This window comes from Haplochromis burtoni, unplaced genomic scaffold (genome assembly GCF_018398535.1).
Source record: "Haplochromis burtoni strain Fernald_Lab_line unplaced genomic scaffold, NCSU_Asbu1 Contig_228, whole genome shotgun sequence".
Taxonomy (NCBI): Eukaryota; Metazoa; Chordata; class Actinopteri; order Cichliformes; family Cichlidae; genus Haplochromis; species Haplochromis burtoni.
The window spans coordinates 97,971-110,343 of NW_024582589.1; the positions used below are offsets into that span (position 1 = coordinate 97,971).

The following is a 12,373-nucleotide window of genomic DNA, read 5'->3' on the forward strand; positions in this document are numbered from 1 at the left end:
AAAAAAAAAAAACAACTTGCCTCCCAGAACGTTTCTGACTTATTTAAACATTTTTCCAAAAAAGTATTTAGTTTTCATCTCCCTGTCTTAAGTCAGAAAACATTAACTTGCTCTGCTCCAGAGGCAGACAGGGGAGAACTGAAGCATTTGCAGCACTCGGTCACTTTATGGCTGCAGGCTTTAATAATAATAATGATAATGGATTGCATTTATCCCCAGCACCATCCGCCCCTCTGGCCAACACCAGTAGGTGGTAGGTGAAGTGTTTTGCCCAAGGACACAACGACCAAGACAGACAGAGCTGGGGATCAAACCGGCAACTTTCTGGTTACAAGATGAGCGTCCCAACCCCTTGAACCACGATCGCCCCGTCGCTTTAAAGGAAACCGTTTGGTTCACTTCCATCTGCAGTTTTATTCTGGAGTGTCACTGGGTAGCTCTGCATAATTCAATTCAAAATAATACTAATAACACCCGCCCTGTGGAGGGTCATTCTCTGTCTGAGACCAGCTACTCGAGCACCCTTACTTCCCTCTCTGATTGGCTGGCCTTTGTATGCAGAGGGTTTGTGCAGGAGGTGGGCGGAGCTTCTGTGCTCAGAGCTGCTGCTGTGGGTCTGAGATAACTGTATCAGGGTTCATTGCTCAGTGACGTAAAAAGCTGAATCATTTAGAGCATCCTAAAAAGCTAAACTGCTGGCTCACAAAAGAGACGTGTGCTTTGATCCAGTTTCACAGGAGCCTTTATGGCTGTGCCACTGTGTATGTGAGTCACTGTGGATATTTTTCAGTCATATTTACTGTCTTTACTGTTCAGGCCGTCTTCTCACAGTCAGAGGCATTGGAGGGAGATGGCAGCGCTGAGACACAGTACACTTACTACCCTGCCACCATCGCAGATGCCACCACTGGTACCATGGTAACCACCGTGCAGGCGTCTGACACGCTTCTGGGCCAGACCACGCCCACAGGTAATCACTGCGTATCCATCAGGCCTGGATGTTTGTGTGCTCTTCAAAAATACACTGTCACTGCTCTTAGTAAGCTCGTGTAAGACATCCATGAGTCAGAAGGCTGAAGAGGTCACATTCTTCGTCTTATCCATTATAAAATGTTTCTCATGTGCAATTACAAAGTAGAAAAATCCAAATCCTCACCTTATTTAAATCTACTGGCCACATTCTCACCATTTTTAGCACGTTTGATTTTCAGACCTCTCAGTCCCATCATGACCACTGGTTCATTTTACTCATGATTACATCATTGTTTTAGTGCGATTTATTCATGTACTACCCCCAGTGGTAGGTGGTCGACTGGTCTGCGCACAGTGCTATGGAACATGAATTTGTCCCCTTACCAGTTTTAGTTTTTGCATCTTTGTCACACGGAAATGTTTCGGATCATTAAACCAATTTTTATATTGGGGCAAAGATAACCAAAGTAAAAAAAAAAAAAAAAATTTTTAAAAGATGATTTAATTGTTTATTGGAAAAAACGATATCCAGACCATTCCCCCCTCTCTGAAAAAGTAACTGTCATCACGAATCAACCACAGTCAGACCTGCTCAGTCCAACTATCGAACAGAGCAGAACATGGTGCCACAATCTAAAGAAACAGCTGAGAAACAAAGTCACTGACGTCTGTCAGTCAGGAAGGAGTTATGAAGGCATTTCTAAGGATTTGGGAAATCCTTAGAAATGCCTTCATAACTCCTTCCTGTGAACACTGAGAGCCATCATCCATGGATGGAGAAAGCTATGCTTCCCAGGAGATGCTGGCTCTTCAGATCACCCCAAGAGTGACTCATCCAGGAGCTCACAAAAGACCCAGAAATCCACCTGAACAACTGCAGGCCTCACTTGTCTCAGTTAAGGTCAAAGTTCATGATTGAACAATAAAAAAGAGAGTGGGCAAAAACGGCCTGTGTGGGAGACAAAACAGTGCTGAGCAAAAAGGTCTGGATAGACTTTTCTCTTCATAAATGACATTGTCCTTTAGAAACTGCTTTTTGTATTTACTCTGGTTATTTTTGTCTAATATACAAAAATAGAATAAATCATGAAGAGGCGAGAACTTTTTCAGAGTGCTGCATATGCAGAGCGAGGCAGTGAGAGACACTGCGGACTTCTTTCATTTCCTGCTGAGCAGTACCAGTCCAATGGTCTTCACTCATAACTTCATTAACTTCCCCAAAGTTGAACAATCAGCATTTTGACATCCAGCACACACGTGAAACTTCCAGGGAGCAAAGATAACCAGACGCAGCAGTCACATCGTTTTCTGTTTGAAAAGCATGAATCTGGTTACACCGGTCCTCTGAATCTGGCTTTATTGATTTACAGGACAGCTTTATGTGATGATGTCACCACAGGAGGTTTTGACGGGGTCCAATCAAAGGACGATTGCACCTCGAACTCAGCCGTACATTGCGTAATTCCATCTCACGTCTCCAGAATTAGAGCACTTGATATTTAACTTCCCAGTTAGCTGAAGCAGCTCAGTATCTTTGTTGTTACATGTTTTCTAGGAAGCAGGACGCTCCACGGGCCTCCAGAGATGAGAAACGGCGAGCCCAGCACAACGAAGGTGAGCGCAGACATGCAGCGGGAGCTTGATCTGGCTGTTGTGACAGTGTAAATAAGCGAAATGTTTCACCGACAGTTGAGCGGAGGCGCCGGGACAAGATCAACAACTGGATCGTGCAGCTGTCAAAGGCCATTCCAGACTGTAACGTCGACTACACCAAGACGGGACAGGTGAGCGTTCAGGTACACAGTGGCTTCCAGCCCATTTGAGTAGACGCTGAAGCTTTATCGTAACTCCTGTTTCAGAGTAAAGGGGGGATCTTGTCCAAAGCCTGCGAGTACATAAAGGAGCTGCGACAGAGCAACCTGAAGCTTGGGGAGGACGTTGGCGTTCTGGATCGTCTAAGAGTTGACAACCAGCTACTGAGACAGGAGGTGTGTCTGCTTCAAGACTAAAGCTGCCCAGCGCCCCAGTAACTTGTAGCTGCTTTGTAACATTCACCTGAAGTTTGAACCAGGACTGCTTCCATTCCAACTGTATATAATACTTCATTTGATCAAACAGAATGGCAGGCTGCACTTTCTGAAAGGCTTTAAGACGACGTGAATACATCTAATTACTGCTCCATTTTCTCATGATTTATTAGTTTCCACTGTAACCCCTATCAAAATACAGTCGTCATAAAGTCATGGTGTTTTATTCCAGATGCAAGGGTAAGCCGTTTATTCATGCCTGCTGCATTTCTGCTGTGTACTTGCTCAGGTGGAAGACTGGAAGTCCAAGAATCAGATCCTGAGGAACCTCTTGCGACAGCACGGCATTGTGGGATCGTCCAGCACAGAGCCTCAGTGAGAACCCTGCAGTGATCAAACACGTGGGCCAAAGGAGTACTTGAAATGCTTTGGAGATACTTCATTTGTGATCAGTGTGCATGAAACAGGGGAAAGAAGTGAATATTGTCATTAATATTCAAATCCAACTTCTTTGCTAAATGACATCTTTAAATGTTGTTTTCTGAGCTTTTTACAGCATTCTTTTATCTACAGTACAATCATCATATTGATTTAGCGAAGCCCTCATTTAACGCCTCCCTGCACAAACATTATGATTGTTCATTATCGTTAGCCTCCAGTACAGTAAGCTCACTTTTCTTTCCTTTCTGTGTCCGTGTATCACACACACTCATTCATATGTTCACATTGTTTATCACTTTGATCAGTCGATGCTATGAGTTTGTCATCCAAGAGTCTGACTCTTTGCTTTGTATTTTTAATGTGTCATGAAGCCTCACTGGGGACATTTATTACATTGCAACAATGTAACTAACTAAATAAATTGGAGAGGGGGGGGCATTGCATAGTAGGTAGGTTATGTATGTCTTTATAATAAAAACAAATATTATGCTACATGTCACGAGCCGCTCTCAGCTGTGATTAATAAAGCTTATGAACTGGTTAAAAGACTTTAGAAAAGCCATTTCCTCTCTAAAGCTTTTATTTTGAAGGCCCCGCTCGGAAGTGGGCGTCTTTGTGGAAGCTAAGCACATAGCGCAGACATTCCCTACACACACCCTCAGTGTTTATAGGTTCCAGAGGAGCCCCGGGACCGGCTACGATGATCTGTGTCCTGCTGGTAGCCGGGCACGGCACCGTGTTAGAGGCCCAGATTAAGGTAAGTCGGTTCAACGTTGCAGCAGCAACAGTGCAAAGTTCACGTTAGTTGTGAAGCCGCCGAACTGCCCGAAACAAGCTGACACTTTGGCGCCGCTTGAACTCTGGCTAGTGTTCGTACGTCCCTTAGCATGTTTACGAAATATTAACCATGTAATGGGAAATCCGGCTGACAAACCAGCGCATGTTTTCAAAACGTCGTTTTCAACGACGTGTCTGCAGCCCCCCCTACAGGCCGTTGCGACGATAACATGGCAGGGTTTTTCTAAAGCGGCGGTGCTCGATAAAGTACTGATGGGACATTCAGCGTTTAAATATCGTCTTTACTATGAGAGACGCTAACAGAGATGGCTTATTTCACTAGTTTGGCCACTGCGTGTGTGCTGTCCACTACACGCCTGTAACTGGTAAGACTTTTCTGTCATAAGGTACAAACTTTTCTGCTCTTTCTTTTTTTCAGTGAAGTGTCATTTACATGAAAAATGTATTTTCAAGAGAGATTTTGCAAAGACTGCAGCAGAAATGGCAACAATACGAACACGACAGTTCATTATGGGATCAAAAAGGACTGGAGTGGTTTAATGCAGGTACAACAGTGCTGCTTACCAATGCAAGCAACAAAGCAGGACGTGAGCTGCGTCCAGTCCTTGTTTGGTCCTCAGGTATACAAGTCCACGTGATTCTTTTGAGCAGAGGGGGGCTCGTAGAAAATCTCTGTATTTCATGTGAAATAAATGAAAGGTGTAAAATAGTTCAGGTAGTGTGCAGCGCTGTTAGTGTAATCCAAGTTTTAGCTGCTTTCACAAAACCTGTGATGATAGAATTTGTTGAATTGGTTCCGTATCCACGTAAGCCACAGAGATGTTACCACAGCATAGCCCATGTTGTTGATGTGTTGCTACAAAGGTGATAATCAGGCCTATTGACTTAGCCATGTTTCATGCCGAATGGGGGGGCTGTTAGCAGGTTGTGGTTTTTGTGTAGTAAATCTTCCTTTTGCTGCCAGAATGATGAAACAGGCCTGTACAGCCACCTGAGCGGGGTACCTAAGGCCTTGCTTCCTGGAATTGGAGGAAAGAAGATCCTTGACTTTTGGTGGGAAACTGTCAACATGTGCGTGAGCGTGATCCACACGTGATCCGGAGAGCTTTCATGTTCCTCTGCATCTCACTGACGGTGTCTGTCTCTGTCTCCAGGCGCCAGCTGTTCACAGAGGTCTATCTGGTTACCAATGCTGATAAGTGAGTGGCAGTGATTGCACGGATTGGCTGGTGTTTGGAAACTTTGCCATAGTTTTGCTTTTCCTTCCACTCCTGTTCTCTGAACCCGACCAGGTACAAGCACTACGAGCGCTGGGCCACAGCTACCGACTTCCCTGTGGAAAATATCATAAATGACGGCAGTACTACGCTGGAGGATCGCCTCGGGGCCGTGGCTGACCTGGAGTTGGTCGTACGCAGCCGGAAGCTGCAGGACGACATTATGGTGGTATGATCGCTCTGTCCGTGGCTAATGGACTAAATAACACTGAACAATCCCGAGGCCTGCTATTCAGCGTTTCTTCTCTGTGTGAGCAGATTGCTGGAGACATGCTGTGTGCAGACCAAAACTTTGACATTGCTCAAGTTATTCGCTTCTTCAGGTCAAAGGTGAGATTTTCATAGTACAGGTAGATGCCATTTATCTTGTATGAACTGACACCAAGCCTTGTGTTTTCATGACAGACTGCATATAAAAGGCCGTCACAGTGATGGTACCTGTTGGTCGAGTGTGTGGTTATCATCTAACTGTAGCAGATGTTAAAGTTTTAACATTTAATGTAGTCTTTTGAGTGGACAGTGTGAACTTCTGTGAGGTATATGTTACGCCCCTAGTCTAGGCGTGTAGAGACGTACATAAGGTTGGAGGAGAGAGAGACAAATCCCCGTCCTGGTTCCCAAGCCAGACATCCAAAACCAGTTGTGAGTAAAAAAGGTGATTTTTATTACAGGTAATGAAGCATAGCTCCAGGGTGAACCCAGGCCAAAGTAATAAACAAAACCAAGTAAGTCCCACCAGAGAAAACTAACTAAACCCTAAGAAAGAAACAGAACAAACAAATGACAATACTAACCCTCGCTCCCTAACCCGGAAAACAGGAGAAAACTGTTTCAAAGAAAAGGCGGCTCACCCCTTCAGCCTAAGAGTGCCTAAGCACTAAGTTAACACACCAAGAGCGGCTCTCACAGATCACGCTCACACAAATACACAGTAACAGTTTAGGCTGGGAAACCAGGTCAGGACCGCGTCGGCTGTCAAGCTACTCGCTCGCCCCACTCTCCCTCTCTCTCTCGGGAGCTGTCAGAGCGGCTTTTTGAACGTGGTCACCTGTTCCATGGTCCAATCAGCTGCTCACTACTCTTCATTAGGGGAGGGACCTGTAAAGAGTCTTAAACACAGTAAAGAGACACAGAACAAAACAGCTCACACAGTATTCTTATGGCAACAGCCGTAACAGTATAGCAGTGGTGTGGTAGGAGATACTACTGTGGATCAGTATGGCCGACATTGTTTCTTTGACTGACATCAGCTGATATGATGGGTGATATTTATCTTGTGCCAAATGTGCAAAGTTGAAGTGATGAAGCACCTGTCAGCTGAAACAAAGGTGAGCACATTAAACCATATACATATTAAATCATATTGCTATTTCAGTGCACGCTAGAAGAAACATGGGAAATATGTTTGCTTGTGTTTTTTAAAATCATTTCACAGTGATATGGCTGCTGTCTTGTACAGCGCTGCTGTTACTTTCAACTATTTAAAGAGAAACAGCCTTCAATTATGTTATGAATGTTGCTGTTTGTCCACCAGGGGGCAGTCTGCCACTTCCCTGTTGGCAACAAGTAGCCTATTTTTAAACTTCATTATCAAATTATCTTCATAAGGACTCATAAATAACTCAACTTTAATGATATCTCTTTATGTTTTATGTGTTTTTAAAAAGATCACATTTAAAATAGTCACCTTTTTTAAATCACCAAATATTGGTATTGGTCATATAATCGTCTGTCAGTCCGATCACCGTGTTTGTTTAATGGTTTGTAACACTGACAGCACTCTGTGACTTTTGTTTTCATACAAATCAAACATTTGTCACAATGAGGTCATTTTTTTTAAAAAGCAAAGGAACAATGAATGCAGCACTGTAGCGTGGAGGTTAGTACGATCGCCTTACAGCAGGGGTGTCGAACTCCAGGCCTCACGGGCCGGTGTCCTCGATCCAACACAGCTCATTTAAATGTGTTGAAGTTCTCCAGAGGCCTGGTAATGAACCAGTCATTTGATTCAGGTGTGTTGACCCATGGTGATATCTAACACCTGTTGGACCCCGGCCCTCGAGGCCTGGAGTTCCCCACCCCTGCCTCACAGCAACAAGGTCCTGGGTTTGAATCCACTGTATGGGCGGGGCCTTTCTGTTTGGAGCTTGCATGTTTTCCTGTGTCTGTGGGTTCTCCCCGGGTACTCTGGCATCCTCCCACAGTCCAAAGACATGCAGTTAGTGCGGTTAACTGGTGATTGTGAATTTCCCATAAGTGTGAATGGTCATCTGTGTTAGCCCTGCGACAGACTGGTGATCTGTCTAGGGTGTATCCTGCCTCTCGCCTCTGTGGTAGCTGAGATAGGCTTCCCCTGTGACTCTGATAAAGATAAGTGGAAGAGATTGGATGGATGGGATGAATTCCACAGAAGGTTACACAGTCGTAAGTTGGTTATTAGCTATGATATGGGCTTAAGAGTTAACAGTTCGTAGCTTTTGTGCAGCAGTTTTGCTAATAAGCCCTTTTTGTGGATTAAGGGTGAATTATGTGTGCTAGCTCACCATGTTGTGTCTCCACTGCAGCCTGGTGAGCTGATCATATACTACGAGCTGGAAGAAGGAGAGAAGAGCAGCTCCAGAGGCATCATAGAGGTCTGCCATGATTCCCACAGGTGAGGTCGGTGCTGGAAACATTCCTTAGAAATACTGGTCCATGTTGACATGATAGCATCACACAGCAGAGTTGTTGGCTGCACAGCCAAGAAGCAAATCTTTTTGTTCGATCACAGTGAACTCCGTGTCCTGCTCAAAAAGCCAGTTTGAGATGATGTGAGCTTTGTTGTGTTATACTGTTGGAAGCAGCGATCAGACATAAATACACTGTGGTCATAAAGGGACATGATCGGAAACAGCACTATACATGATGTAGCCGCTACTGAAAATATCCCCCACACCCTAACAGCAGCACCACCTGCTTGAACTGACTGGACAACACAGGATGGATTCAAGCTTTCATTAAATTACACCAAACTGTGAGCCAACATCCAAATGTTGTGACACTCCTCAAGACCTGGGGTCCGTTCTTCGTACCTCGCTTACTACATCCAAGATCAAATCATCGCGCCAACTCTGAGCTCGCTATTCCGGTTCTCCGAACACACCTGTTGTTGATGATTAGTACAGCTGGATGAAGTAATGTGAGATCACTGGGTGGCTTAACAGGGGCTACGCATCGATAGTAGAAACATTGATCGGCAACCCTTTGATTGGTCGGCGAAAATGTCGAAGGAGCGCGCTCAGTATTTTTCGGCAGCAGAGCAAGAACTCTTGATTGAGGGATTTCAGGAGTTTCAGAGTTTAATTAAAACGCAAGGGAACACTGCAAAGGCTGCAAAAGCAAGGAGAGAGGGCTGGCAGAAAGTTGCTGACAAATTAAACTCGTAATTTAATAATAATAATAATAATGGATTGGATTTATATAGCGCTTTTCAAGGCACCCAAAGCGCTTTACAATGCCACTATTCATTCACTCTCACATTCACACACTGGTGGAGGCAGCTACGGTTGTAGCAACAGCTGGGCGATATATCGAGTTTTCCAGGCTGCCATATCGATATTTGGTATTAAATAGATTGGGTACTCAGCCGATATCTAAGCAGACTGACTGCCATTTGTCAGTGATGCTTCTGTCGCACTGCGCCTTGCCTAAACTGACCAAGCAGAACTAGTCCAACCCGTTGCAATTCTGGACCATTTGCTTGAGTCATTCTCTCTCTGCACATGACTTAGCAGCAAGTTAAGCTCTAGGAGTTCCCATAATGACGGCGCATTTCAGCAAGCTGGTAAACACCAAAGTGGTTATTATTGTTTCATCATTTCATTTGTTTTCTTTTCCTTTTTTTCAGAGCACAATTCACTGATGATTACTTAGATGATATACATAAAGGAAAAGTTCCCCAGATAGAGATTTAGATATGGACCTCAGTCAGGAGACTCCGCCTCGCCTTCACTGAAGACAACTCCCCCTCCTCCCCCATCGCTTCACGTGCAGGCAGCGACAAGACGGACACGGCAAATCTCCGTTAACGAGTTACTGCGCATCGCCCCATGCGTGGGGCTGGACGGCGTCAACGTGCTAACGAGCTAAACATGCTAACGAGCTAACCGCGCTAACGAGCTAACAGCGCTAACCCTAAAATCCTTTCATTCTCTCAAAAGTTGATAGCGCGCCTTATGTATGAATTCTGGTTGTGCTTGATGGCCGCGAACCGATTTTATGTGGTACACGGCGCTCAGCAATCTGTCAGAAATGTTTGAGTACGACTTTGCTAAGCTACGGAGCTGCACCGCTTGATAGATTGTCGGCGCATTACGGCTACCGAAGAGCTTCGCGGAGTGATACGTACTGTGCTTCAACGTAATATTACCGTATTGTGTGTGTATAAAGTACCATAAATGGCACCTGTAAGAGACGTGGTTATGAAGCAGGATTTCAAACTCCAGGCTATCAGTCACACAGTAAAACTTGGGAACAGAGCAGCTGTGAAATCTGTCTGTTTGTTATTACGCTCAGCGTCTTTTAGTTTACATTTTGACTGCACAATTGTGAGCTCTTTGTTTAGCACAAAAACAACCTTGTTTTCTTTTATTTATGGAGCATTATTATTTAATGAATGCTCATAATTTAATTTTGAGTAATTTTTCATGTACATCTGTGCTGTATGTTAATAAAAGTGCCTGTGTGACATCTGGGACACAGCTTTGACTAAGAACTCTCTTTTTGTTCTTACTTTATGGCTTAAAAAAAATATCGAGATATATATCTTATATCGCCATCCAGCTAAAAAATATCGAGATATGAATTTTGGGTCATATCGCCCAGCCCTAGTTGTAGCTACAGCTGCCCTGGGGCAGACTGACAGAAGCCAGGCTGCCATATCGCGCCATCGGCCCCTCTGGCCAACACCAGTAGGCGGTAGGTGAAGCGTCTTGCCCAGGGACACAACGACGAGACTGTCCGAGCCTTCCGGTTACAGGACGAACTGCCAACTCCTTGAGCCACGATCAACCAATTTGAAATTTAACAAAACAAACAAAACATTTATGGAAATATTTGTGGCTGTTTGTTGTTTGTTTTGTTCTACTTGAACACTGAAGTGGCCCTTACATGAGAGGAGGGTTCGGGTTAGCTCATCTAAGTGTGAGACCTGCCGTAGCCATCGGCTTTAAATTTTGACCTGTTGTCCATTCACAGCGGCTCTTCTGTGGTTCACTTACTGTTGATTTCCCATCAGTTCAAAGGAAAATGCAGACTTATGATTGGCTGTGAAATATTTGTGTTAATTATGTTATTAATTATGTTGTGTTAATATTTGCAGCTGAGACTGAATGCTTTATATGCTGCACTTTCTGAATCAGGGTAACTCGCTTCTTGGAAAAGCCACAGGAAGGGCAGACGGCGTCCCAGCTAGCCAGCGTGGTGTTCTACTGCATTCAGAGGGACACGCTGTCCTACATGTCGGACTTCCTGAGCCAGCAGCCTCAGACCGTGGGCAGGGCTTTTGGACAGTTCTGGGTTCGTAAAGCTAAAGCAGCTCACGTGCTTCTTTCCATGCAGGCAGCAATGTGCAGGAACAGTTTTGAACTCAACTGCCGTTTATTCTTGTTGCATTGTTGTATCTAAACCCATCAAATCCATCCAACTTTATAACAAGCTAAAAAAAAAGAAGACTGAAGACTTACTTTAATGGCTGTTTCTCCTCAGGAGTGGCTCATCAATGAGAAGCAGCGCCACGTGTTTGGTATGAAGCTTCCTACTGGCTTCCAGCTGATCGGACAAGTGGTTTGTATTCTTACCTCAGCTCGACACTTCCCTCTGCATCAATGCAAACAAGCTGGAGACGAGTGCTCAATTTATTTTATACTCGAGTTTGTCAGCAAATGAGGCCGTACCACGGAGAATCCTGGCTTCTGCATTAAGGCTGTTTGCAGTGAACAATCAAGATGAGTAAATACATTTAAGCTGCAATGTTGTGGCCAGAGGAACAAACAGTAACTCAGTCTCAGAGTCAGTTATCCTGCAGGTTCAAATGAATAAAGTTCAAATTTGGGCTGTTTTGAGATCAGTTTGGCAGTTTTTCAAACATGTAGATTTTATAGGTCATCAGAGAACATTACACACAATCAGACATAATGAACTTCACCTGCACAGTCAGCTGTGTTGAATCTTGGTCAGATAGCACTGAGTGTAGACTGAGGAGTGGGTGAGGTAGGTGAAGCTGAAGCCATCAGAAGCAGGTGATAGTAAGTGCCTGATGTGGAAGAACATGTTCAAACCAAGAGGCACAAGTTGCCTGCCTGCAGTCAATGTATCACCATGAGTAAAGCGTCTATAACCCTAACCCCTGAGTTACTGGTTCTGTTAGCGCTATGAGGATGTAACATCCTGGACAGGGAGGAACGCTGGTTTGAGCGCCGAGTCAAGGAGGCCATTTACATGAAAAAGGGAAAGACCGTCTCTGAATGGAGGAGGGGACCAGAGGGTACATCTGTCACCATCTTACAATGCTGTGATTGCCGCCATTCCCCAACTCTCTGTGAATGGGACTGATGGCCATTGATCAGTGGTTGTTGATCAATGGCCATGAGAATTTGTATAATTATGATGAAGGAACTGACCTCCCAGCCCATTGTTCCTCAGTGGGCTGGTTTCAGTCATTATGCAAATGTGCTGTTTATAAGATTGAAACCTGCAGTCAGCTGAGACTGAAGAAGTCACCTGGATGAGACACGAAACGTTTCTCCCACTGAAAACATCCATCCATCCATCGTCATCCGCTTTATCCGAGGCCGGGTCGCGGGGGCAGCAGCCTAAGCA

General features: G+C 44.7%; 2 protein-coding genes across 9 annotated transcripts in view; both read left to right on the forward strand.

Annotated features, from left to right (window-relative positions):
• usf1 (upstream transcription factor 1) overlaps positions 1–3,942 on the forward strand; it is a 22,443-nt gene extending 18,501 nt beyond the window's left edge. For 2 of the 3 annotated variants that reach the window (XM_005937393.2, XM_042226799.1), the window contains 6 exons: positions 817–970; positions 2,343–2,430; positions 2,528–2,586; positions 2,662–2,756; positions 2,832–2,960; positions 3,289–3,942. In XM_005937393.2, the coding sequence (XP_005937455.1) occupies positions 817–970; positions 2,343–2,430; positions 2,528–2,586; positions 2,662–2,756; positions 2,832–2,960; positions 3,289–3,378 (615 nt within the window). In that variant the 3' untranslated portion in view covers positions 3,379–3,942. The remainder of the gene's footprint in view (positions 1–816; positions 971–2,342; positions 2,431–2,527; positions 2,587–2,661; positions 2,757–2,831; positions 2,961–3,288) is intronic. The other variant, XM_014338459.2, reaches the window with a different exon arrangement.
• A 117-nt stretch (positions 3,943–4,059) lies between these two features.
• gkup (glucuronokinase with putative uridyl pyrophosphorylase) overlaps positions 4,060–12,373 on the forward strand; it is a 21,292-nt gene continuing 12,978 nt past the window's right edge. For 5 of the 6 annotated variants that reach the window (XR_006055133.1, XR_006055136.1, XR_006055134.1 and 2 more), the window contains exons 1-8: positions 4,060–4,197; positions 5,203–5,309; positions 5,393–5,437; positions 5,531–5,684; positions 5,774–5,845; positions 8,080–8,168; positions 10,915–11,071; positions 11,261–11,338. Coding sequence is in view for 2 of the 6 variants with exons in the window: in XM_005937392.3 (XP_005937454.1) it covers positions 4,141–4,197; positions 5,203–5,309; positions 5,393–5,437; positions 5,531–5,684; positions 5,774–5,845; positions 8,080–8,168; positions 10,915–11,071; positions 11,261–11,338 (759 nt within the window). In the remaining 4 variants the exon portion in view is untranslated. The remainder of the gene's footprint in view (positions 4,198–5,202; positions 5,310–5,392; positions 5,438–5,530; positions 5,685–5,773; positions 5,846–8,079; positions 8,169–10,914; positions 11,072–11,260; positions 11,339–12,373) is intronic. The other variant, XM_042226798.1, reaches the window with a different exon arrangement.